Source organism: Rhincodon typus, chromosome 3 (genome assembly GCF_021869965.1).
Source record: "Rhincodon typus isolate 14 chromosome 3, sRhiTyp1.1, whole genome shotgun sequence".
Taxonomy (NCBI): domain Eukaryota; kingdom Metazoa; phylum Chordata; class Chondrichthyes; order Orectolobiformes; family Rhincodontidae; genus Rhincodon; species Rhincodon typus.
Window position 1 is genome coordinate 82,997,717 of NC_063334.1, and position 25,874 is coordinate 83,023,590.

Here is a 25,874-nt window from a genome sequence, read left to right on the forward strand (position 1 = left end):
CTCACAGGCATGGAAAAAATTCTGTGGTATATATAAGGTAAACATATATGTATCAATTTAAGGAATGATCAGACCAGTAGAATAACAAAACCTATACATAGTTTGTGAAAAGTACACTGGAAACAAATTTTCATTGGAAGGATTTAAAAAAATTCAAATAACTGATCAGATAAGACAGTGAAATCAAATCATGAATTGAGTTCAAAATGTGTTCAGAAGCTAAGCTAACACTGATAGGTGTACGCTTTTCTTCTGTCTTACATCATTTCTATGCATTTCCACATGGCTGTTTATTTCTAGTGCCTGCAAAATAGCTGAATTGTCCTACATTTTCAGGTATAATTTTGACCTTAAGAACAGAGTTCTGTATTGAACTCACCAGATTACTGGCTTAAATTTTCATGGAGCAAGAGAGACTCTGTGGACCTTTATAAATGTTGGGGGGTGTCCTTTTCCAGGATTCCCACCTCCTGTTTTCACTAACAAGGGAGAAGCATGTTGGCACCAAGTCTATACCTTGCATTCCTGACCTGGCCATCTCAATTGCAAAAGTAGGAATCTCCAAGTCACCCGGTAATTTTGTGGAGGCTGGCTAGCATCTCAAATTCATGACCCATCAGTGGAGTTGTAAACGATTGCCTGCATGCAAGTCATGAGATTTGGAAGTTACAGGAACCAATATTGAACAAAATAACTGAGACAAAGCCCTGGAGAATGAAGGTGTGCTTTTTAACAAATGAAGTTCAGGACTCGACAGCCCCATTTGCGTTTCCGAAGTGTGTGTATGACGGGTGGGCCCAGCCTCAATATACACCTGCTCCCTAACAACTCACCCATCCCCAATGGGGAAAAACATCTCACAGACACATTTTCCCGAAGCCAAGTGCAAACTATTGCATTACTTATTTGATCAAATAAGGATACAATTATATGCAGTTTCAACTTCATCAAAGTAAAATACCTATTTGTTTTGAAAATTAAATAAAACCTAAATATCAGAAACATTGTAGAACATAATTCTAAAACTACAATATTGCCAATAACTGATTATATGTTTACTTTTGTAATTAATGCTCAACCTGTTCTTATTACACAGTTTCAGCACAAACAGATCTATGACATTTATTTTTTTGAACGACTTATGTAGAACAGTCTACAACTCTAGATAAATCTTTGTTTGTGACTTCACACTGATTACAGAATATTGTACTAATGACAACAGAGCAAGTTCTGTGATGCTGACCTCCCAGTTCAGAACCATGCTGTTTGAGAATGCCGTTCAAGTAATTGCTATAACCAAATTTCCAATTATTTTTCCCTTCAGGTTAAGCTTCCAGTCTGAGCATGACAGCTTTGAATTCACCCTTAAACCTGTTCTGGTGCAATAATATTTTTGTGGACTATATTTGTTGATTAGATAAAGCAGTGGGAAACCAGTTATCTGAATTGCAAGCTGACAAACTGTTTCCTAGTATTAGAAATGCATTTTTCAACATTAAGAAACCTGCAACAGATAAATATATTAAAGAGTGAGAACAACAGTAATAAACTTCAGTAGCGTAGACTGGCCAGTGAAATATGCATACACGTGAGAGATTAAATCTGTTGTGGAAAAACATGAAGTGAATCATTCTTGGTGATAGAACGTGGAGACAAAATATATGTTAAATAGTACAATTTTAAAAGTAGTGCAGATTAGAGATACCTTGATTACATAGATCTTTGGAGCAGTTATGACAAGTTGGTGAATCTGTTTTCAAAATACATATATATCCTTGATTTTATATTTATTGTATAACTATGTAATGGTAAAGAGCAGAATTTTCCAGCTAGGAAGAGGCGAGTTCAGATTTGTATGGAGTCAAACATCCCAGAAATTGATATCAAGTCAGGGTTTCGATGTCATCACATCTTCTGGCTTTTTCTGTAGTCGAATCTGAGGTCAGACACTCATAGGTATAGCAGGAAAGCAATTTAGGTGATTAAAAAGGCAATTAGGAACTTCTTTGTTGAAAATCTATGTAAGTATTGGACTGTCACTTTAAGACTCTGATCACATGCATGATGACACCATCAGCCGTTTTGGAGGGAAACAGTTTGATCTAGCATGCTGTCTTGTCGAGTAAACACCTCCCTAATAAAGGTCTTTTTATTTTAAATGCTAAGGCCTCCTAGTCCTTCTGGATAATGTAACAAAAGAAGAAAACTGGTGACCAGAATAAACCTGCTTCAAGATCACTGGGTGAATCCACTGAGTCGTGGTCTTTATGGCAAATCTTGAGGCACTTTGATAAAAAGAAGAAAATAAATCAACTGGCACCATTGCTGTATCAAAGCTCGAACAGTCAGCAAAAAATAAAGAGTTCACCCCAAGGATGAGGTGAACAGTGCAGAAGAAGCTTGCCTCCACCGTGAAGGAACACAGTGAGCAGTCAGCACTTTACATGTAGGGAAGTGTTTTGAACTAAGGGTGTAGATTCGAAATAAAAAAAGCACTGCAGGAGTACCTTGTTTTAAACAGAATTGTGAGGAAGTGCTAAATTTTTATGGCACAATGTATTATGCTGGCCCTTCCCATTTTAAAATTTAAAAATGTTCAAAATGGTGGGAACATTTGGCACTATAGGGGAGGCAATGGCCTGGTCATGTTATCGCTAGACTATTAGTCCAGAAACTCAGCTAATGTTCTAGGGATCAGGGTTCAAATCCCACCATGGCAGGTGGTAGAATTTGAATTCAATAAAGAATCTGGAAGAATGAGTCTAATGATGACCATAAATCCATTATCAATTCTTGGGAAAAACGCATCTGATTCACTAATGTCTTTTAGGAAGGAAACTTACATCCTTACCTGGCTCTGGCCTACATGTGACTCCAGACCCACAGCAATGTGGTTGACTCTTAACTGCTCTCTGGGCAATTAATGTTGATTTAGCCAGTGATGCCCACATCCCATGAGTGAATAAAAAAAAACTTGTAGGACCATATGATGAAAATGAAGACAGCTGAAACTCCTACGCAGACGGATTCCATTATTTTGTTCAAACTAACAAAATGTACGTAGATGTAGTTATCATTCCTACATTCCTGAGGAAAATCGTTTAATTTTCTGAGGAGTCTGATGCAGCCAGAGAAACCAGATTCCAAAACTTATGAAGAAATAATAGGAATTCTACAGAACCATTTTGCACCAGAACCATTGGTGATTGCTGAAAGACTCAGTTTCCACAAACAGAATAAGTAAATTGGTGAATCAATCTCTCAGTTTGTAGCAATTTTAAAGAAGTTAGCAGAATTTTGTGAATTCGGAGACAACTTAAATGGTGCTTTCAGAGATGGACTGATATGTGGGTTAAATGTGAAGCAATCCAGAAGAGATTATTGATGGAAAGCAACCAAGACTTAAAGAAAGCACTGGAGATAGCAGTCTCAATGGAACTAGCAGCCAATGAAGCTCAACAGCTAAATCCGAGTATGAGTGTTCATAAAATGGTGCCTGAAAGAGTTTAGAAAATGGCAGCTGAGCGACAAGCACCAATTCAAAACTGCCATCGGTGTGGAAAATCAGGTCATGCAGTAGCAAATTACTGGTATAAAGAAGCTGTATACAGAAACTGTGGCAAAAAGAGCACATTGAATGAGTGTGTTTGAGGAAGGAACATGAACAACATACAGCAAAAGTACAGAAACCAAACAATAGGAAGAAAGCACAGGCATGAGAAAAGCCCATATTCTCAGTCTGTAGAGGGGCTACTATTAAACATATTGGCCATTGCTGGCGACACCAACTGATACTGGGCCACTCCCTTACTGAATGGTAAACTGGTGAGAATGGAGGTGGATACCAGAGCAGCAGTTCCATTGATATTTGAAAGTGTGTATCAGAAGCAGCTGAGTCACATAGCGCTACACCCCTCAAAAATTGTACTAAGAACATAACAAGGCAAAACAGTAGCTTTAAGGGGTTATATCATTGTGAATGTTAATTATACTGTCAGTCTGAAGATTTGTCCTTAAATGTTACCAAAGGAAATTTCCCAGCTGTGTTGGGAAGAATGTGGTTGGAGAAAATCAAATTCAGTTGGGCCGAAGTAAATTTCTTGTCAGGTTCTGAGCCTGATCTGTCACGGGCGGCACAGTGGTTAGCACTGCTGCCTCACAGCGCCAGGGACATGGGTTCGCTTCCACCTTTGGGCGACTGTCTGTGTGAAGTTGGAACATTCTCCCTGTGTCTGTGTGGGTTTCTACCGGGTGCTCCGGTTTCATCCCACGATCCAAAGATATGCAGGCTAAGTGGGTTGGTCATGCTAAATTGCCCATAGTGTCCAGGATGTGTAGATTAGGTGTGTTACAGGGAAAGGGTAGGGGAATGGGTCTGGATGGGATGCTCTGAGGATCAGTATGAACTTGTTGGGCTGAAGACCTTGTTTCCACACTGTAGGGATTCTATGATTAAATGATGAAATTCTAAAGACACATACCACTGCTTTTAATGGGGGTCTGGAAAGCATAAAAAAGATCTCTGTCAAATTAAAAATCAAGAATGAGAATCAAGCAAAATGTTGCAAGGCTGGACCAGTGCCTAATGCCATCAGACCAAAGGCTGAGGCAGAAAGCAAACCAAAAAGTAAAAATTGAACAAGGATGGCACAGACAATAACCTGCTTAATAAACTCAACAGTGATGACAACACCTGTGACGTTGGTAATGCATAATCAAGTGCTCACCTGTTAGTTACAGCTGAGCCAACATCCTTCAAGGAGCAGCTTAAGGCTGAGGAATCTCAAGAGGAAAATACAGCCATCCTCCATTATGGAATTAGCAGATTAGGTACAACAGTACAATGGACAAAAGGATCCACACTAATTCAGCCTAGTGCCAAATATGAAGTGAAGCAAAAGTAATCCATCATTGAGCTGGTTATTCGTAAATAAATCAAAGGACAGTGGAAGACACACTTGCAACATTGAGTACCAAAGAAACAGTACTTCCTTGCAAGTTAATGCCCTTCGGTAGTTTTCAAACAAGTGCTTCAGAACAAGGAAGGTAATGAAGGTAGCATCGCCATGCTATGGTCTGAGCTTACTAAGCCTGATGCTCCCATAGAATGGAGAAAGGAGATGGCAGCACTTCATCCAGTATGAAGTAACGTAAGTAGGTTCTATTGGTGAACTGTCAATCTGCAATCTGAAATGAGAGGATGTGGGAGAATAGCCAAACAAAGAGACCTAAGAGTGCAGTTGCATTGTTCCTTGAATGTGGAGCCACAGGTAGACTTGTGAAGAAGACATTTGGCATGCTTGCCTTTATTGGTCAATGTATTGAGTAGAGGAGTTGGGATGTCATGCTCTGGCTTTGCAGACATTGGTGAGGCCACTTTTAGAATGCTGCATTCAATTCTGGCCTCCCTGCTATAGGATAGATGTTGTGAATCTTGAAAGGATTCAGAAAAGATTTACAAGGATGACTCTAGGATTGGAGGGTTTCAGCTATAGGGAGAGGTTGAATAGGCTGGGGCTATTTTCCCTGGAGCATCGGAGGGTGAGGGGTGACCTTACAGATGTTTATAAATGAGGGGTATGTATAGGGTGAAGAGCCAAGGTCTTTTCCCAGGATAGGGGAGTCCAAAGCTAGAGGGCATAGGTTTAAGGTGAGAGAGGAAAGATTTTCACGCAGAGGATGGCGCATGTATGTAACCAGCTGCCAGAGGTGGTGGTGGAGGCAGGTACAATTACAACATTTAAAAGGCATCTGGAAGAATTTAGAGGGATGTGGGCCAAGTGCTGGCAAATGTCAAGATGGCAGCGAGTAGAACTCCTCACCACAGCGTGTCTGCTCTGACTGCTTTTCTTTCTTTTTCTTTCTTCTTTTCTCGCTTTTTTTCTTTGTTTCTTTTAGTCCTTTAGTCTATAGAGCTTGGTCATGGAGACAGTGACAGCAGTGGCAGGGGACTTTGACAGTCGGCCACAAGGCAGCTGGTGGCGTCATGGATTCATCGATGTCCAGAGCAGTACCAGAGCGGGACTGTGCAGTGAGGCAGCTAATACAGCAAAGGAGCATGGCAATGGCTGGATAGCACAAATCTGGATGGCAGCAGCAGCAAAACAGCAGTCAGGGCCAAAACCTTGCGAGCAGCAACAAAATCTGGTGTGCCCGATGGAGATCAGCAGCAATGGTCAGCAGCAAAGGCATCTGGCAAACACAGGCAAGTCTTAGCCCATCGCAGGAAAACATGCCTAGCACAGGGGAGAGTCAGCCCTGCTGGGTAAAGTCCAGCTTGCAGCATCTGCAAGAGCGTGGCTTAAGAAAGGACTGTAGTTTTTGATTTTTTAAACTTTATTTCTTTATTTTTCCACTTTTATGCTAGGAAGACTATAGTGCCGAACTTTTTAATTTGTATCTTTATTTTTCTATTTCTGTAATTAAGATTTTGTACCTAGGTATTGTGTGCCTAAAATGGCGCCATGTCTGGCAACATTGTACACTTTTCTCTGTGTATTGTACCCCATACTTGGATACATGTGACAATAAAAACTAAAACTAAATCCAAATGGGACTAGATCAGTTTAGGATATCTGGTCGGCACAGACATGTTGGACCTAAAGGCCTGTTTCCGTGCTGCATAACACTATGACTGTGCAGTATACCTGGGATTCAGGAGATTAGTAGACCACATCCTCACTTAAAGTGAAAGAAATGCCAGTGGTCTTCATGAAATCCTTGGATGATATTGTTGGAGAAGAGAGAGGAGTGATCATCCTGGAGTATGGAATGTCAAAGCCCAATGTAGTTCTTAGTTCAAGTGACAAATATGAACTACTGCATGCTGGAAAACACAGTTGTCTTATAGTACATAACAAGAATAAAAATGATGCTAGATCGTGTAGATATTTTGAATCAATCTGTTCAGACATGTTTTGACACACCCCTGGAGTAAGTGGGGTTATACTTGCGGAAAATTTATTAACAGAACAATTGCTAAAGTCGCCATCCAAGAGCTGAACTTCAAAGCACAAAAAGTCTGAAGCTCAGAGATGAAAGAAGGTGAAAATGGATCTTTTGAAAGCATATCTTCTCATGAAAGCGTTGATGAATTTTACTGGATTATAAATAAGCCATTACTGGAAGGCAATTAACAATTTGAGGTATTTAATATTGGCTGAAAATACATCCTTAACATTAAGGATGAAAAAAGATTAGAAAGAGTCATACATATGAAATATCTCAGCAAGGAACTGTAAACTAATTGACAACTCATCAAGTCACAACCAAGGACTCGGGAGAGTATGCATGTGAAACAGAGACTTCTAAAACCAGACGTACTGTCATTGCAAATGAAGTGATCAACCAGTTTAGCAAAGAATTACATAACATAAAAACTGAAGAGAAAGGAACTGCCATTTTTAAACATGTAAAGGAACAACCAAATGAATGATTGTCAGGAGTAAAGGGAAGGGCCAGCAAAGCAATGGGAAAATAAACAAATGCCTCAGTTGCACTCAACATTCTTCAGAAGTCTTACTTGCTAACTGTTTTATATAAGTCATTTTAAATATTGTAAATGTTTTTATTGCAGGAACCTCTGATGTAAAGGGGAAGGGGTTCTGTGCATTTGTGTAAGTATGGTGGGCTGTCTCTTTAAGAGTCTGCTCACGTGATGTCGTGATGATGTCATCTACCATTTTGGAGGGAAAATACAGCCTAGCTTGCTGCCTTGTAGAGAGAACATTTCAATAGAGCTATTGTTATTTTAAACACAGCAGCCTCATAGTCCTTCTTAGGAATGTAGCAGACAGACACGTTATACACAGTCTGCATCTCTGCAGCCACCAAGCCAAATGCATAGAAGGAAGAGCTTCTTTTTGTGAAACTGGAAAGCTGTGGCGACTTTGGTCAATTAAACTGAAGAGTTACAACCATGGCCATTGAGAGATTGCTGTTCTAAGGACTTCTTTCAGAAAGTGGATTGGTTGAGTGACAGGTGGTTGAGAAATACTTGGAAAGCACTTAACCTATCAAGGATTCTTCCACTGCCAACCTTTAATGTGCAATGGTTGCATCTTAAGTAGTTCTACTTTCTACCTATACTGAGAGGTAAGAAGAGAATCTGTATCACTGGCAAAAACTGCAACAGCAGCAGGAGGAATAACACCAACAATGGGACCAACCACTTGCTCATCCACAGGAGGATAGACACTGAAATTTAACTAGAATGAGGCAATATAATCATCACAGAGGATCAATCTTTTGATATATCAGAGTACTAATGTCTTAGGCGGCTCAGGCTCTGCGGCCAGGTTACTTCTATCATTTGGAGCCAGCTGGAACAAGACCTCTTTTTAAATGAAGGAGGTGGTCATGCACTGTCAGTAGTTGACAAGATGCGTTTCATTGGTCATCACTGCCTGAGAAGAGAAAGCAAAGAGATGAGAATATTAATAATGTCTTGTTTAGACAGGCGGGAAGGGCACCATTTGTGGTGGACTGTTGTGAGACATGGGTAAGAGAGTGGTTGATGATTGAATGTGTGTACTGATTGATAAAATTGAGGAGAGGATAAGTGGAATTGCAAGCTGTCTTTTTCTGACAAGTGCTGTGCAAGGGAATGCTGGCAAATCGAAATGTGCACCTTGGCATCTAAAATTGTTATCCCACTTATCCATTACACTTTCCTGAGGTCCTGGATTCTCTCTGTACACTGCATTTATATTGGAGAGCACATTTCTGCTGTGACTTTCTTGGCCACCTCCATTGATTTCTTCTTGGTGGAAGAGATTCTTTTCTTCCTTATGGAGAGATTTTCTTACTGCTACCCCCAGATTCCACAGGAGGACCAGTAAGAGTGAGAAACTTGAGGAGCGTCCCTTCTAGGCCTCTTCTCTAATGCTGCATAATCAAAAATGAATTAGGCCAAATGGCCTAATTCTGCTTCTGTGGTCTAATAGTCTTAAAATCAAATTTCAGGGGAGCTTTTGAGCTCATGACATGATCTCTGTTAATCGAATTCCTTCCTTTGAGATAATCGACATGTCATTCCAAGGGTTACCATTGACAAAAAACCGAGCTGGATTAGCCATATAAATATTGTGGATACAAGAGCAGGTCTGAGGCTAGGCATTGTGTAACTGACCTCCTGATTCCTCAATGTCCATCCACCATCCACAAGGCACAAGTCAAGAGTGTGATAGAATACTCTCCATCTGCCTGGCTGAGTGCAGCTCTAACAACAGTCAAAAAGAGAGTCATCATCCAGGACAAAGATTCCCACTTGAATTGCACCACACCCACAACATTTACTTCCTCCACCACTGATGCTCAGTCACAGCAGTGTGTACCATCTACAACATGCACTACAGAATTTCACCAATGTTCCTTAGCCTCATCTTCTAAAACCCATGACCACCAGCTTCTAGGAGGTCAAGGACAGTAGATACATGGGAACACCACCATCACCTGAAAGTTCCATCCCAAGCTATTCACTATTCTGTGTTGGAAATATATTGCCATTCCTTTACTTTCGCTGGAGCAATATCTTGGAATTCTATCCCTAACAGCATTATGTGTGTATCTACATCAAATAGACTGCACTGCACTACAAATAGACACCTTCTCAAAGACAACCAGATATGGGCAATAAATGTTGGCCCAGCCGGCAAAGCCCACATCCCCAAATTAATGTTTTATAAATCCTCCCCTCCTCCCTGTTTGGATAGGAAGCTCATAGGTGAAATGGTAAGCAACCTTGGAAGCCTGAATTAGGAAATTCAATTTCTGACTCAAAAATGATCCTACTGTTACAAAAGGTACTGAGCGGGTACGATTTTGCCCAAAGTGTACAAATTAAAGAAGTTATGGTATACCTTTAAAAATCACTGGTTAAGCCTCAGTTTAGAATTTTGCATCCAATTCTGGACACTGTACTGGAGGAATAATGTCAAATATTAGAGAGATTGTAGAGGAGATTTACCAGAATAATATTAATTATAAATTATGTGAAGAGATGAGCAAAGCTGAACTTGATCTCCCTAGAACAGTGTGTGTTAAGGGAAATTTAATTGAGGTGTTCAGTGTTTTGTATGTCAGGAGAAACAAAGTACATAGAGTAAAGAGAAACTGGTTCTAGTGATGATAAAAGAACTTCAGATTAAGATAATTGGCAAGCAAAAAACAAACAGGAGTTGAGAGGACTATTTTCTTTCTTACTCAGCGAGTTGTTATGATTTGGAATGAAGTGCCTGAAAAGTGATGATTCTGCCTTGCATCTGTTCAAGTTGATGTGTGTAAGTCCCTCTGGCAGAATCGGTATTATTAAGAAGTGAAGCAGGGTTCAAGTTTTATTTCCTGTGATTTTCCTCTAAATTTCTCTCTGAAATTTTCCACTAAAAATTCAATGGAATGGAGAACGGAATCTCTATCCTCGTTAATCCAAGACACCTGCAAAAGGTTGCTTCACGTGTGCATTTTTAACTTAAGTTCTTAGTTTAAGAACCATATAATTGAGCAATTTTCTGAAAAACTGGTTTATTTTGTTAAGAACTTCTATTGTTGAGAATTCACTACCTAAATATTTATGTCTCTCAATGGAAAAAATCAATGTTCCTTGAGTTTGCTGAGGAGTTGGTCATACTTTAACACAAAACTTGCAATTCACCAATGTAGTTCAAAAACCCATTATGTCTATACATATTGATGTGGTTGCCATGCAGCTGTGGCATTCATGTCATTAACATCCATGCAGCATAATGAGTTATAGAGCTGCAAATGGTCACAAGTCTTCATACAGCCAACAAAATATGGTAGATTTATGAAAAGTCTTATTTTTCTTTCATTGAAATGGAAGATGCAAAGCAATTTTGATCCAGTTATAATTTGACATGGATGCAATATGATCTTTCCTCAAAAAAGTCCCCAACTTCCTTAACTTTGATGACAAACTAATGCTGAATAATTATTTGCTAGATTCTAATTGTGACAGGTATATAGCATTTTAAACTTAAAAGATAATGCGTAACAACACTTCTGTGATATGTTCAACTGTATTTTTTGTCTGTATGCTGGAAAAAACAACTTTTCTGTCAGCTATTTTCTAACTTTCTAGATTTCACTGGCTGCTAGACAATGGTGTGTATAGCTACTGGCATGCATTTAAATATGCTTGCATAGAATTTTACTTTCCTCGAATAAAGTGGCACAAATGCATAATGTGACCCAGCTGTCCAATCACATCTTGTCCAAAAATCTTTCAGGTATCTTTTACACTTAGTGCAAGATAGCTTAGAATATGCATCTCATGTTTCCAATTTAATTTTAGTTTGAGCCAGTTCTTTGGTAGGTGGTACAATCATGACGTGATGCTCACCTGCAATATAAGTATTCAAAAAGGACCCTTGAACCCCAGTTTCCGCATTTCTGCTATCTCTGTTCTCCTTAAATTTTTATGGAGTATCCAAGACCAGCAGTTTTCAAACTTTTGAGTTCAGAATAATAATGGCAGCTCAAGTTCTTATCATTTGTGGAAAACAAGAACATTATCTCTATACCTTGCCTGAACATCAAATCCTTTAGACTTCATTATTAAAAATATACAAATGTATGGTTGTTCAGACTGGGAATATAGCTGTGACAAAGGTAAATTGCTGCTATCTTGGGTAGCACTACTAATTGCCCATGATAGTGAACTAAATTATGAAGCCTATACCTAAAAATTAAATTGTTTTGTTAAATAAAACTCCTGTAATTCAGAATGTTATCTTGAAACATTTCCTTGGTGCTGACTGTTCTATGCTGCTTACAGGACAAATGGAATTAAACTGAGGCTAGTCAGTTATCCACTGTGATCCTGTTCCCACCGTCAAGAGTCCTGATCTTGACCTGTTCTTTTGAGCAGAATATTATAACACCTGCAAGAAATTAACAGGAATCATCTCTATGAATATGTCAATTCTGTGCAATGGTGCCATGCCCCAACTCTCAATGGACATGGGTGACCCTATTTTGGCAAAACTGGGATCACGTTACTAGTGGCAGCCAATTAAGGGCCTGCATCTGGGCGACCAGTCCCTAGAAGCAACCAATTAAATTAAAGAGCAAACATCTCAGCAGCACTACCTCTGGGGTTGCAACTAAAGAAAGAGGACCCATTTGTGGATATGCACTCTCCAACGTAAGTTGCGTAGGGTTTGAGCGTAGAGGAGACAGTCAGACATGCCCCACCAAAGGGTGGGCATTACTGAAGGCAGGTGGAGATGATGCAGTGTGGGAGACCATTACTACCTTGGGGCTGAGGGGAACCTCTCTGGGGACCAAAGCGTGCACACACCTAGTCGCAGAGAGCTCTGGAGGCTGAGTCCTTGTGTATATTGAAAACTGTGATAGATTGATTCTCGATCAGTAGAGGAATCAAGATTTATGGGGAAAGTAGAGGAAAGGGGACGTGACGAATGTTGGATCAGTCGTGATCCTATTCAATGGCGGAGCAGCTTGAGGGATTAAATAGCCTACTCCTGTTCCTATTTCTTATAATTTTATGGTATAAAAAAAAAGCCTGTTCTGAGGTCGCTGATGTTTTCCAGGCAGTATACCTACATATGGAGAGCATTCTTACTGCTGATAAAATGCCTGCAGAGGCAGGAATACACTAATTGGCTCTTAAGTGGCTTGATTGGGTAATTGCAGTTGTTCATGGGCCACCTATAAGTATATTTTTCATCTGTGCAGCTGTTGTGGCACAGTGATTGTGTCCCTACCTCTGAGCTACAAGACTTAGGTTCAAATACCCCATATTTCAGAAGTGTGTTATAACATCTCTGAACAGGTTCATTAAAACGTCTATCCGTTGCCTAACCAGAGGTGTATCTTAACAGGTTGATTAGAATAACTATCCTTTACTGTCAATGATAAATTACATTAGTACTTTATTTTTCAGCTTTTTAAAAAGATCTTGTTTACAGCTCCAAGCTTGCATATTATCTTCACAGGTAATGACATAGCTTCTAAAAGGGAGCCATCAGGACCATATTAAAAGTAGATCATTACAGCAAATCTGTATGTGTCATCAAGCTCGCCTAGATATTTTAGTTCATATTTATTTTAAAATTTATTTCTGGAAGCTAATTTTATTTATGTAATTAAATAAATAGTAAAATTTCTCTTTCCTCCATTTTTTAAGCCTTAAGAATTTGTTGTTTTGATATTGAATTAATATTAATTAAAACTCGTAACTCCAGAGTGTTTCACCTTCAAGTTTGTAGCTCATTCAAGGCACATCCTTAATTATGTCACTACTTCCTTATCCATTAAATAAATTTTGTGCCAGATTCAAGTAAATGTCAGCTTAAATGACCTGTCATTAAGATAAAAGAAATGGCCATTATGAGCAACAAATAGAGGGCAAAATATTCTTGCTTTGTTGTAATTTGCCACCAGTACTAGTTGAAAATAAAGGGTTTTTTTCTTAAAAGCAACACCCTTTGAAAATAAAATATGAACAAACTTATGAATGGGAGCAGAAGTAGACCACTCAACCCCCTGAAATTACTCCACCATTCAATAAGATCATGTCTAATAGTTTATGTTTTGAATTCCACATTCACAACTGCCCAGATAACCTTTTATTTCCTTGCCTAACAAGAATTTTCTACCTCTGTTTTAAAAGTGTTTAATGACTCCAAAAAGTCACAGAACCCATGGAGAGAAAAGAAGATTTTCTTATTACCTAATTTTAAAACAGTATCCCCTAGTTCTGGACTCATCCTTTCCCATGTCCACATTGTCGAGACCATCAAGGATCTAATGGACTAAGTCACTGGCCATTCTTCTAAACCCCAGTGAAAACAAGCCCAGCATGTCCAAACAATTCCCATTGTATGTCAATCTAGTAACCACCTCCAATATATCCTTCCTTTTAAAAGGAGACAAAAAAACTGTGTATACATAGTTTAAGATGTGGTCTCAGTAATTCTCAACGGTTGACTGGAAAATTTCTATTGGTCTCTGATAATCAGCCTTAGTAGGCCAGTAACTCCTTAATTGGGTGCCCTTTGCTTGTGGATAGGTAGCTTTTCCTGTGTTTGTCCTGCATTCAAAGAAATAGCCTGTGGCAGAATGGTTCTGGCAGGATGAAGTTTTGCAGCCACCTGCTTACCCACCCCTTCATAGGGTTGAAAATCCTGCTGATTTTAGACTATTAAAATCACTTAAGAAAGTACTTATTGTACTGTGGAGTAGCAACCCAAATGCTGAGTTCAAATCCCACCATGATAAATGATGAAATTGAATTCAATCTGTTAATTTGTGCATCATGATACCTAATGAACTGTTGCATAACCGCAACTAATTCACTAATCATCTTAACTAAGTCTAAAATAAATCCAAATGCTGGAAATATTCTGTAGGTCAGACAGCATCTGTGGAGTGAAAATTAATTGATAGTTCACATTGATAATGACCAATCATCAGAATGAAGTCTGACATGCACATGACTTCAGTTTTGCACTACATGGTTGACTTAATATTGTCAGGGATATTGTTTGTTTCACATCTCAACACTTTTGTTTTTCGTCTCTGGGAAATAATAGAAAATGTTGGTTGAATTAGCAGGCTGGATTTCTGCTTTAGGTAAATGAGGGAGGGGTAACATAGTCCATTAGTCCTGAAATCCCAAGGAATGTTTCTTTTTGTCATTATACCACAAATTGAAGTGGTAAAAACAGGCATTATGTTACCTATGAAAACTGAAAGACATTAAGAAAAACTTTTTCCTAGCTACCGTCAGTTCTGAGGAAGCATTGCTGGACTCGAAACATTAACTCTGATTTCTCTCCACAGATGCTGCTTTTCCAGCAATTTCTATTTTTGATTTTATTACCAATCACCTGTTTCCAGCAAGAAATTAGTATCTCATTTGTATGACCCCTTTCCCATGTTTTCAAGAAATCAAATGCTTCAAAATATGTGGTTGATATTCCACAATAGATACTGGATAGCCAGAAGCTTTATTACAAATAGTTCTTTATTGATTCTGCTCAATGTCACTGCCCTCCAGATGTAGGTAGGCTAACATTTGGATGTGCATTAACATTAGTATGGTATTGTTCATTTTTGTATTAAGCCAACCATAGTTGGGACTGAGACTGTTCACTCTCTACACCAAGGTGACAGGCCAGTTATATCAGAAACTTCCACCTGGAATCGAATGAATTCAAAATAACCAATTTAGATTAATCTGAGTTGTAAATTGAGTTTTAAAAAATGTAGAATTCATTGAAATGTTCGGTTATGAATATACTGTAACACAATTCTTAATGAAAACAGCTTTCTTGTAAATGACAGAATTCGACTTGTATATAGTTTATACTTGTACAATAGCCTGTGACCAGCAAGAAGCTAAGCTGCGGCCATAAAGAAGAAATGATTATCAGAGATGTAACTTAATATTGTTCTTCTGCAATTAATTTTTGCAATTTTTTTTGTAGAATTAAAAAAATTAACTGGTCAAAATTTGTATGACATTTTATAAAATATTTATGGCATTTTTATTATATGCATTAAATAAAGTCCAGTGAAGTAAGTTATAACCTAGGATTTCTGCATGTATGCACATCACCTCAGAAAATGATCTTGAGTAATTGTGAAGTTTAAAAATAACCTGATTAATAATGTAAAGTACTGGAAGAAGCTTAAATGTATTCTTCATTGAATCTGACACATTTAGAACTGAAGTGTATCCACTGAGAATTTTGTAGTCTAAGTCCTTAACTTAAAAAAAATGTTTTTCATAATATCCCCAGTTATCATCTGTTTCTATGGCAACAGGACTGTTTGTCTGAGCATTCTGTCCATAGTTGAAACCACATCCAGCAGTGTCGGCAAAACATCCAGATACATCAAAGATGAATTCATCTGCTCAATTTGATTTGGTCAATTAATGTAAGAAGAGCAGCTGAAGGGGGCTAAGAGAGGGCAGTTATTTAGGGTAGACCCAACCTCTTACAGTGCAGTACGTAGTGGGTGTGTGGGGAGGGAATTTAGCATGCTGTCAAAGGCATTAGCAGAGGAAAGTCTAGGGCCTCCTACACCTAACAGATATGAAGCTGTCAGACAAAGAATAGCACTATTCATTAAATGACACTTCTGTGCTCTCTCTCTGCAAGCCTGCAGTGAAGAGAAACAAGCTGGGAAGCTACAGAGATAGGCACTTTATACATCTGACAATGATGATGGACACATTGAGCAATTATGTAGATACAAAAGCTAGACAAGAACCAGATCAGCAGTATGTTGATGCTAGATGCCTTAGTTTTATTTAACTGAGGTGAAAAGAGATTTAAAATGAACACTTCAGGTACTTTCTGTATGTTTGAATGAATGTGGCTGACAACTAGTGCAAAGTACCTGGGAGATCCCCAGGGGTCAGTACCTTTTAAGAATCTTATGCGTAAGTCATGATGATTTGATTTAGGACCCATTATCAACATTCTGTTACTTATATCTGCATGATCTTGCACTGATTGATACCGATTCTGCAGCCATGCGCTCTGTAATACGCTGTCAGGAAATGCTGACAGGTGCAATGAAAAAACAATAAATGCAGGGCAACAGTAATGTAAAGGTCTAGCTGGGCTGTATGAAAACTGATAGCTGGGATATTGGCTTCTGTGTTACCATATACACCAGCCCCTCTGAGAATTTAGCTAGTGAGTGAATTAAAATGGTCTCCAGGTAGATGGCAGGGATCTTCATTTCAAGAAGACTTCACCCTCACCAAAGAATTGTATTTTCGGATATGCCAATAAGAAATCAAAGAATTAGGTTTTTCAGAAAATTAAATATATCTGAAAAGTAGACTATAAAAAAGGCTGTTTTCTGTAAAGAATTTTCTTTAACTTTGTGCTCTGAGCATTCTAATTGGCACTTGCTGTTTTAATAAAGTAGCTCTTTGTTTTTTTATCCATATACCTTGAATCAGCTTTTTCAAAATAAAAAAAAATTCTCTTATCTCTCAATTTCAATTTCCTCGAATTCAGGTAGTAGAGGAAACGCTAGACTTTTAAGTGATCCTTTGTCATTGCCACGACTAATTTCTAATATACATACTAACTTTTTTGAGACATGCATGTTATTAGTTTGCATACTTGACAAAAGATGTGTGAAATGTAAGTACAAGGACTCAGGGAGACAAAGAAAGCATTGAGTCAATTGAGATTTTTTTTTGCTGAGTGAGTTGTTACCTGGAATACATTGCCTCAAAGGATAAAAGCAAGCTTACTAGTATTTTTTAAAAGGAAATTGGATCTGTGCTTGATAAGGCAACATTTTGCAGGGCTTTTGGGAAGAAACGGTGAGTGAAAGTAATCAGTAGCTCTTTCAGAAATTGTGTGTCAGGCACAATGGGTCAAATAGCAACTTTCCGTACTGCATAATTCAATGATTCTATTAAACATCTTTCCTCGGGTGTCATAAAAGCATCCAGTCATCATTTGAATGCACCAATATTCTCACCTCTAACAACTCACCAAATAAAGTCATTGTATAGTGCAATATATTAGGAGACAGTTCAGCCTACTGTATCTGTGCTGCTCTTTTGTTTTATTTGTTCTTGGGATATAGGCATTGTTGGCTAGACCAGCATTTACTGCCCATCACTAACTGCCCTGGAGAAAGTGGTGCAGAGTTTCTTTTTCTTCTGAAATGCAATCTTCCTTCGGCTCTTTGATATATTCGCAACTTAAAATATATTTTATCAAAATCCTTTCTGACGGTTAGTAATAAATATGTATCCACCATCCTATCCAGCAAAATGCCAAATCCTACCACTGTCTCCATGAAAATGGTTTTCCTCATTTGCATCTCGTCCTTCTGCCAATCATCTTAAATCTGTGCCCTCAGGTTATCGATCGTTTAGCTAATGAAAAGAGTCTATTTATTATCTCAATATCAGTGAAATTTTGTAATTGTGAAATACTTCAGTCAAATGCAAATGAAGTACGATGGTTTGTACACAAAAGAAGGAATATTTGAAATCTATAGTTGACAATCAAATATTTAATTGAAGGAAAAATGACTCAAATCTTAGCGGAATGTTTAACTTTGCAGTAACATGAAATGTGGTTACGTTTCCTTATGTTAGAAGTCATAACATCTTTCTCATATTTCATGAATAATTCGTTTTGGATGTAGCAAGAATAGGCTGCTTCAGAGCATTAAGGAGTTGCTGTCTTTATGGAAAGTCTTTCTTATGTTTTTAGGTGTTTCAAATCATGTTAAAGTATAATTAAGATGTTTCCCAGTCATTCAGTTAGAACAGCATAACCTTTTGTGGTATTGAGCTATAAGGACCAGGAAGTCTCCTGTTTGATCTTACAGATTTTCAGAGTCAGTGGAACATCATTTTAACTGTGCGGACTGGCATTTATTCTCCGTCCCTATTTGCACGTGAAAAGGTGATGACGGACCTTCTTCTCAAAGTTCCGCTGCAGTTCATGTCTCCCATTGTGATCTTAAGGGGTTCCAACATTTCTACCTAAATTAAAGTAAAGCAACATACATCCAATAAAGTATAGTGTGTGATTTGCTCTCCTTTTCCTTCTTGGTGGTGGACATCAATGATTTGGGAAGAAACTGTCAAAGAAGTTTCGATGGAATACCTTTTGTAAAACCTGACATCTGAGTTTTTAATGCATTCTGAAATGAGTTGTAACTTTCCCACCGATTCCAGTGGATATTAAGGATAATTAGTTTTCCATGGGCAAAACATTTTGATCTCTGGATCATTGGAGAACAGAAGTACAATTGAAGAATTTAAGTCAGGACCTTCACAAGGTTCTGACATGCAGACCATTGTATTAATACTCAAAGACTAGACCTTTACTATGATAAGTACCATTAAAAGGTAGATATTCTATCTTTTATCAACTCTACTCAGCACTGATTAATTTCCACAATGAGTGCTGTGCTGCATATTTCTTTAATGGTAAATATTAGAAGATCTCAGAGGAAGTGCACAGTAGCATCACGTTGGGAGTATCTTCAAGTACATCCTGCTCATCATTTCCACTACTCAGAAGATTCAGGCCCAGATCCGTTTTAAAGTTCCTCTGCCCACGAATTAATCTAGTGGAAAAAAACTCACATCAGAAATGCTATTTTTTTAAAACATCAAAGAATCAGAAGTTCAACTTTAGGAATGGAAACAATCAGGAATAATTGTCTGACTTTTCTTCCCTTATGTGCACTGTTACTAGCCCCTGAATGCCATGGGGGCAGGTTGCAGCTGTTGGAAGAATTGCATGCGAGCTTCTCAATGTGGAGATAAAAATGTCCAATTTTCCAGCCAAATGTTTAACAAGAAGTCAAGTATCTTGGTAGTGAGCAGCGAGAAGCCTATTTGCACATATTAGCATACACTAATACCTCATTATTAGTTCCTCTGGCCTTACTTAAATGTAGTTTCCCATTCTCCCATCCAGCAGATTGACATAAGGTGAGACAATTCGCGATATGCAGTTACTTTGCTTGCAGCCCAAGTCCATGGAGATTGGAATCTGATGCAGATTGGCCGTTACCATACCTTCATGGCAGCTGACATTAAACTTGAAAGAATTGTAAACTGTGAGGAGGACAATATAGAACCCTAAAAGGTCATTCACATTTTGGTGGAGTAGACGGATAGGTGGCAGAGGAGGTTCAGTGCAGAAAAGTATGAAGTGATACACTTTGGTCAGAAGAGCATTATAATACAAAGTAAAATAGAAAGTGTGGTTCTAATGACGGTAGATGAACATAAGGACCTGGGTGTATATATGCACAAATCATTAAAGCTGACAGGTCAAGTGGAGTGAGCAGTTAATAAAATGGTTACAGGAATGAGAAACTCTCCTTATGAGGATAGATGAAAGAAGTTGGGACTGTTTTCCTTGGAGAGAGGAAGGCGAAGAGGAGATTTTACGGAGATTTTCATAAGTGGGCTGAATAGAGAGCGAGAACCTGTTCCTGCTTCTAAAAGATGAAAATTTCAAGAGGGCATTGGTTCAAAATGATGCACAAATGAGGCAAGAGTGATATGAAAAAACCCCTTCACACAGCAAGTAGTTAAGGTATGGAATGTTAGTACATGTGCTGGAGACAGGTTCAATTGAGGCATTTGAGAGGGCATTGGATGATTATTTGGATAGAAATCTCATGCAAGGATATGGGGAAAAGTCTGGAAATTAGCACCAGATAATAGAAATGGTGCAGACACAATGGGCCCAATGGCTTCATTTTGTATCATGACAATTCTGTTATTCTGCAGATCTCTGATACTCTTAAATACAGTTCACCACTTCAGTGCTGCACTTCAGAGTGTGTCAGCATTTAACATTGTACTGCTGTTACCAGAACACTTTATGTGCAGGGACAGGCAGCAATCTCATGGTTCCTTGCTTACTCACTTTACACCTACTTGGATGTTCATAGCACCTTTGTTATGTCTTCTCTTGACTTTTTGGACTGTGCTCCTTTAGTTAGAGCTTAAATGTTCACAATACTGTTGATTTGACTTGCCTTTCAGCACCGACACAAAGCCAAGCAACTTTTTATGGTTATTAGCAGTCATCAGTAAAGGAGGAGGGCATGTATAGTGTGTGGATGGGTATGGCAGTGTAGTACCTCAGTCTCACACTTACAGGATGTGCCAGCAGCCTACGCTGCAAAGTCACTGAATGTTCTTCAACCAAGTGGTCATGACTGAATGTCCACAGAGAGTAATCCTCAGTCAAGTCGAGGGAGACACCCTGCAGTCAGGCACGGTAAGTCAAGGGTAGCCTCTGATATCGGTCCAGAGACTTGGTCGTGGTCAGCCAACCTTTTGGGTAATGAATCTTTCCTCATAGTGGATGAGGAGCTGAATGTTGGGCACCCCACTATCTATCTTGGCTCTTTATAGCCTATTATGGATGATTTTCTCCCAGAATGAGACGAAACGAGGGATTAAATGAGATGAAAGTGGCTGGCACAATTAATGCTGATGAAAGAAGGGGGATAGATGGTGAGATATCCCGATGAATGAGTAGGCAGCACAGAGGGCATGCAAGGTTAGTGGTGTATGGGGATTGGATGGATGCGTGGGTGAGAAGGAGTGAGGGAAGGTGTTGCATGTGATAATTCAAGTAGCAACCCATGAGCCTTGGTGGGAGGTTGTGTGCAATAGATGAATGTGAGATAGCAGAGAGAAGATGGTGGCACTTACCCTTGTGAAGCACAGAAAGTAAGTGACCTTCTTGTGACATTGCTAGATGCTCCTCTAGATTGTGTAAACAGCTGGAGAGAAGTCCTCTGTAAAACTTGCCAAAATTAAGGCGATTTCTGGTAAAATTGAGCTCATTGATTCCAGTTGAAAGCAACCTGTAGCTGATCTACTTCTGCCCATTGTATCTCCATCAAACTTAAATTACATTCTAGAATGCCTAGAACTGGGAATTTCACTTATTTTATGATGAGGGTTTTATAATTCTAACAGCAGACATAACTTTTCAAGTGAAGAAAAATCAAAGTTGACGTTTCAGGACCAGTGACCCTTCCTCTGAACAGTTCTGAGGAAGAGTCACCAGACTCGAAACATTAACTCTGATTTTTCTTCACAGAGGCTGTTAGACCTGCTGAGCTTTTCCAGCAACTTCTCTTTTTGTTCCTGATTTACAGCATCCACAGTTCTTTCGGTTTTTAAAACTTTTCAAGTGTTTGGCCCACTGAGCAATATTCACCTGTTTACAGCACTGTTCTACAGACTGGTGTTGGCATTCAGCAATTATTTATGATTCACTCAGTTTATGCAGAGAAATGATGAAACAGTGCTTTTTATTATTATGATGTATCCAGTGTCCACTATTGTGACAGGCATAGAATAATCAATAATTTCATGAGTGAATTTTGTTGCATGCATTATTTATGTTTTACTTTACATAGTACCGTTAACTTTTATTTCAGAACATGCCATATATTTTCTATTCCAAAGGATGGTGAATTTATGTAAAGAGTTATTTAAGGGACAAATACACATGGAAGTACTGTAACTTCTCACCCCATCAAGCCAAGCAATTTGGCTTAAGGAAGTGTTCTCCACAGTTACTTACCTGCTGGTCATCCAGATACAAAATTTTTAAATATTGTACAAATTTTAGAGTTAATCTGGGTCCTAATGCTTTGGATCAAGAAAATTCCAAGGCAGCTGGATTTTCTTACTGTAACGAAAGGAGTGGAAACCAATTGTCAATAGATATCTATATATCATATATATTTAATAACTGTTTTAAAATCGTATTAACCAGCCCCACAAAGATGGCTTTTATAATCATGTGACTGGACTTAGGAGTAACCTTCCAGAAGCTTCTCAAAAGTCAACGTCAGCCAGATAATCAATCCCTCAAGTACGTCCTGATGGAAATGAAATACTAAGGTATTGCTATTAGTCATTACACAGGTCATTTTCTGTAAGAAAGAAACACAACAGAATTACAAATTACAATTATAAGGTGTCTTGATAACTTTCCAATTAACCAACGAAATTGACCATATCCTCAGTTCACTCCCATAATGGCATCATGACCAATGACTTTAGCATCTCATGATGGTCTGCTGCAATCAGTACTCATTTATTAGAATTGGGCTTCAGTCAGGTCCTGTCTGAGTAGCAGCACCCAACACAGCTGAATTCTGTCATCAAGGATGAGAACTTCCTCTTCCCATTGTGCTCATCCTCCTTCTCATATGACTATACCCATTTTCCCAGTCCCATAACATTTATAAAATAACCTTGTTGCCTATTCCAATTGTGCAGACCACAGCACACCAGGATAATGCAACACATTCTTTCCAGAGTACACTAGAGGGCCCCACAGACTGCTCCAAGCCAAGGGATCACATTTTAGCAGACCCACTATCCATTTCGCCACAGCCCTTATCAAAGCACGTGCACCAACTTGGTGCAAGTGCCATGCCAGCTGATTGATAAACACTTTGCATCAATAAGTGAATGTCTGCTGCACCCTGACCCCCTTCCCATCTCAGCCCAAAGCAGTCATTCAGCTTTTTTTGGTAGAGTCCAGTGCATTACTTACATGATTAAGCAATATCCTCCTCCTCCCACAGTATCTTTGGAAGTTTCATAAGTTATAGGTGGCTTTTTGCCAGCATTTGAACCCTACCCATATTCACCCTGCATGCATTGCAAATGGGTGGTGAAATGATTAGAATTAACTGTAGTTGGAATTTGCATATGCATGGTTCATGTACTTTCATTTTCAATGTCACAGCGTCCAGCAGATTCAGCAGGCCGTGTCCAATGACGTTGTCTTGACTAGTCTTGACTACTCAACTGCCTTGCAGCAGTGACACCCTTATTCCTACAGCCCCAATCTTGAACCCTACTCAACACTCAAAGAACGGACACCAGACAATGACCAACTGACCAGCCCCGAGACAGGACTGATCAGATCTTTGACTGCTATTTTCACAACTCCCCACTGTTTTTGATGGCCTTCCAGGACCGAGCCTTGCCCACTCCCTAGTCTGTAGTCAGACATATCCCTTGACCGTGACTGCCCTGAGTGGCCAAGCCCATGGACAGTGCCCATACTATGCATTACTGACAGTAGTAGGATACTCTGACACATAGCTACCTCTACTTGTCTGGACAGAGGACTAGCCCCCACGCATTTTCCAACATGGCCATTTGACTAATGCACTAACAGACATTGCATGAGAAGACATAGACACTACAAGCATGCAAGTAAGCAAGCACTTAGGGAGCAAGCAAGCAGTCCTGACTTGCAGCCTTGACCAATCCTGTCGCTGCATGCAAAACTTCCTTGCAGTAGCCTTTCAATGCTCATTACTGATGCAGTTTGTAAAACAGCTCTGTGCTTTCTATGTATTTTGCAAGTGAATTGGAGAGGTGTCATGAGGGTTTGGCATATCAGATTCCACTGTCTGTGGATGAGGAATGTGTATGGCTGGTGCCCATGGACTATACCTGGTGATGCTGTTTTGTGCTGAGCAACTTGGAGCCTCTTCTCATCCAAGAGCGAGGTATCCGCTCTAATTTCCATATCAAGAATTCTCGGCATCTAGTCCGCTGGCTATATTTTGTAAGATAGCAAGCTCCGTATTAATGTAGTCATATGTGCAGTTTGTAAGGTGGTTGATAAGTAATAAACACTCTTAACAAGTAACTTGCCGTTGCCTGACAAGAATCTTGTCTCAATGCCCAGAACTTAGTTAAAAGATGTAGCGAGTTGCTACCGGTGTCAAGTTAGGCCTCGCTAGACTTCCCAGATTATAAATATCATCATAACCCACGTCATTGAGGCCTGTGTAAAATTCCTCCTCTTCTAGTTTTATTTAATTAGGTCCCCACAAAGAGAGAGCTTACAAACAGAGGGAGGGGGAAAATGTACCTTAATTTCTGCACCTTAATTGTTTTTTAAAAGAGTAGTGGGAATTAAATAATCTGTTTATGGGCAGTTGTTGAGAATAGGGACAGAGGTTTGTTTTAAAATTTACTCTGTATTTTTAACAGTACGGAGAGAAGCAGACAGGAAAGACCAGCTATGAAAAACAGTGGAATACAAGCTGTACAAAGCAAGAGAGTAAAAGTGTAATTTTCCACTCCCAAGAGGCAATGGATAACAGGAAGGGCCGCTTAGACTGGTTTCCCGCCAGCTCAGTAGTTAAATTCTCAGTGGGAAGGCCTATGGTTGATCTTCCTGATCCACCACAATTAAGACACTTAAATGGCCAATTAACAACGAGTTAAGGGTTTCATCTCATCTGAACCACAGTGACTTTGGTTCCAAGAAGAATGAGAAAGAGTCAGGCTATCTGATTGGAAACAGATTGTCAGGGAAGGTTGTCAGTTTTTGGTTGGGGGGGCAGGACTGGTGGTGGGGAATGGTGGAGGTGTCCCTCAATCTATTTGCGCAAGACTGAAGCATTGGACCTAAATCAGGATAATGGTCTCTGAGAACCACTCTTTAAACTGCATATTCCTGATCTTCCTTTTTGAATTGGATAATCTCCCCTTTTTAAAAAAACCTTTTACCTGTATGTGTGTTTGATGTCATGTTGTATTATTTTTCTTGGAATTAGTAAGTAATAAAATTCTTCTTCCTTTCGCTCATGTAAACCTTGTAATTGGCTCCTTAAATTTGACTAGTACTATGTTTTCATTGAAATGTGCTATAGCTGTGTGCTAAAAATAATTAAAAATCTTTGCTGTGGCCAACTGTGGGGATAAAAAGGGAGGACCCAATTCATCACTCCTTACCTGGTTCAAATACTGCGCATGCAAGGTTTCTATTCAAAAACAAAGCTTTGCCAAGCATAGTCATTGTTGTAGTGATGCCTATTCAATTCTGTCTGCTTGGGGTCTGTAATGCACATATTGCATTCAGTAGATGCTATACCACTCTGCAACAAGTGAAGCTATAGTACAAAATGAAATATTATAACCAAGATACAGAAGTAAGACATAATTCTCTCCTTTACTTATGCTTTAGCACCTCTGCCGGTGCAATGCATTAATGTCAACATGGATTAGAGTCATATCCTTTAGAGTCATTTCCACAAATACAAAGTTGTGACTACTTATGAATTTTATTTCAATTAATTTTAGTATGCTTTGACAGAATTATGTTACTTTCTGCTTCTTGCAATAATCATACAACATCGAGAACTTCAAGGAAAGCTTTTCCTTTTACATTGTAAAGACCCTTTGAAGGTTTTCAGGCACACCTTTGGTATTCATAATATTAGTCAATGTTTCAGAAATTATTATTTTATTTGATTAATAATTACTAATTTTTTTAGATTCACAACAGACCAACAATATACAGTGGTGC

General features: G+C 39.0%; 1 protein-coding gene across 10 annotated transcripts in view; it reads left to right on the top strand.

The window, feature by feature from the left end:
• Positions 1-25,874, top strand: part of kiaa0825 (KIAA0825 ortholog) — a 357,628-nt gene that overhangs the window by 235,310 nt on the left and 96,444 nt on the right. The window contains exon 21 of one of the 10 annotated variants that reach the window (XM_048595045.1): positions 2,167-2,214. The exons of the other annotated variants lie outside the window; for them this stretch is intronic. Coding sequence (XP_048451002.1) covers positions 2,167-2,188 — 22 coding nt within the window. The 3' untranslated portion in view covers positions 2,189-2,214. Of the gene's footprint in view, positions 1-2,166; positions 2,215-25,874 lie in introns of those variants that run through there. 10 annotated transcript variants of the gene reach the window in all.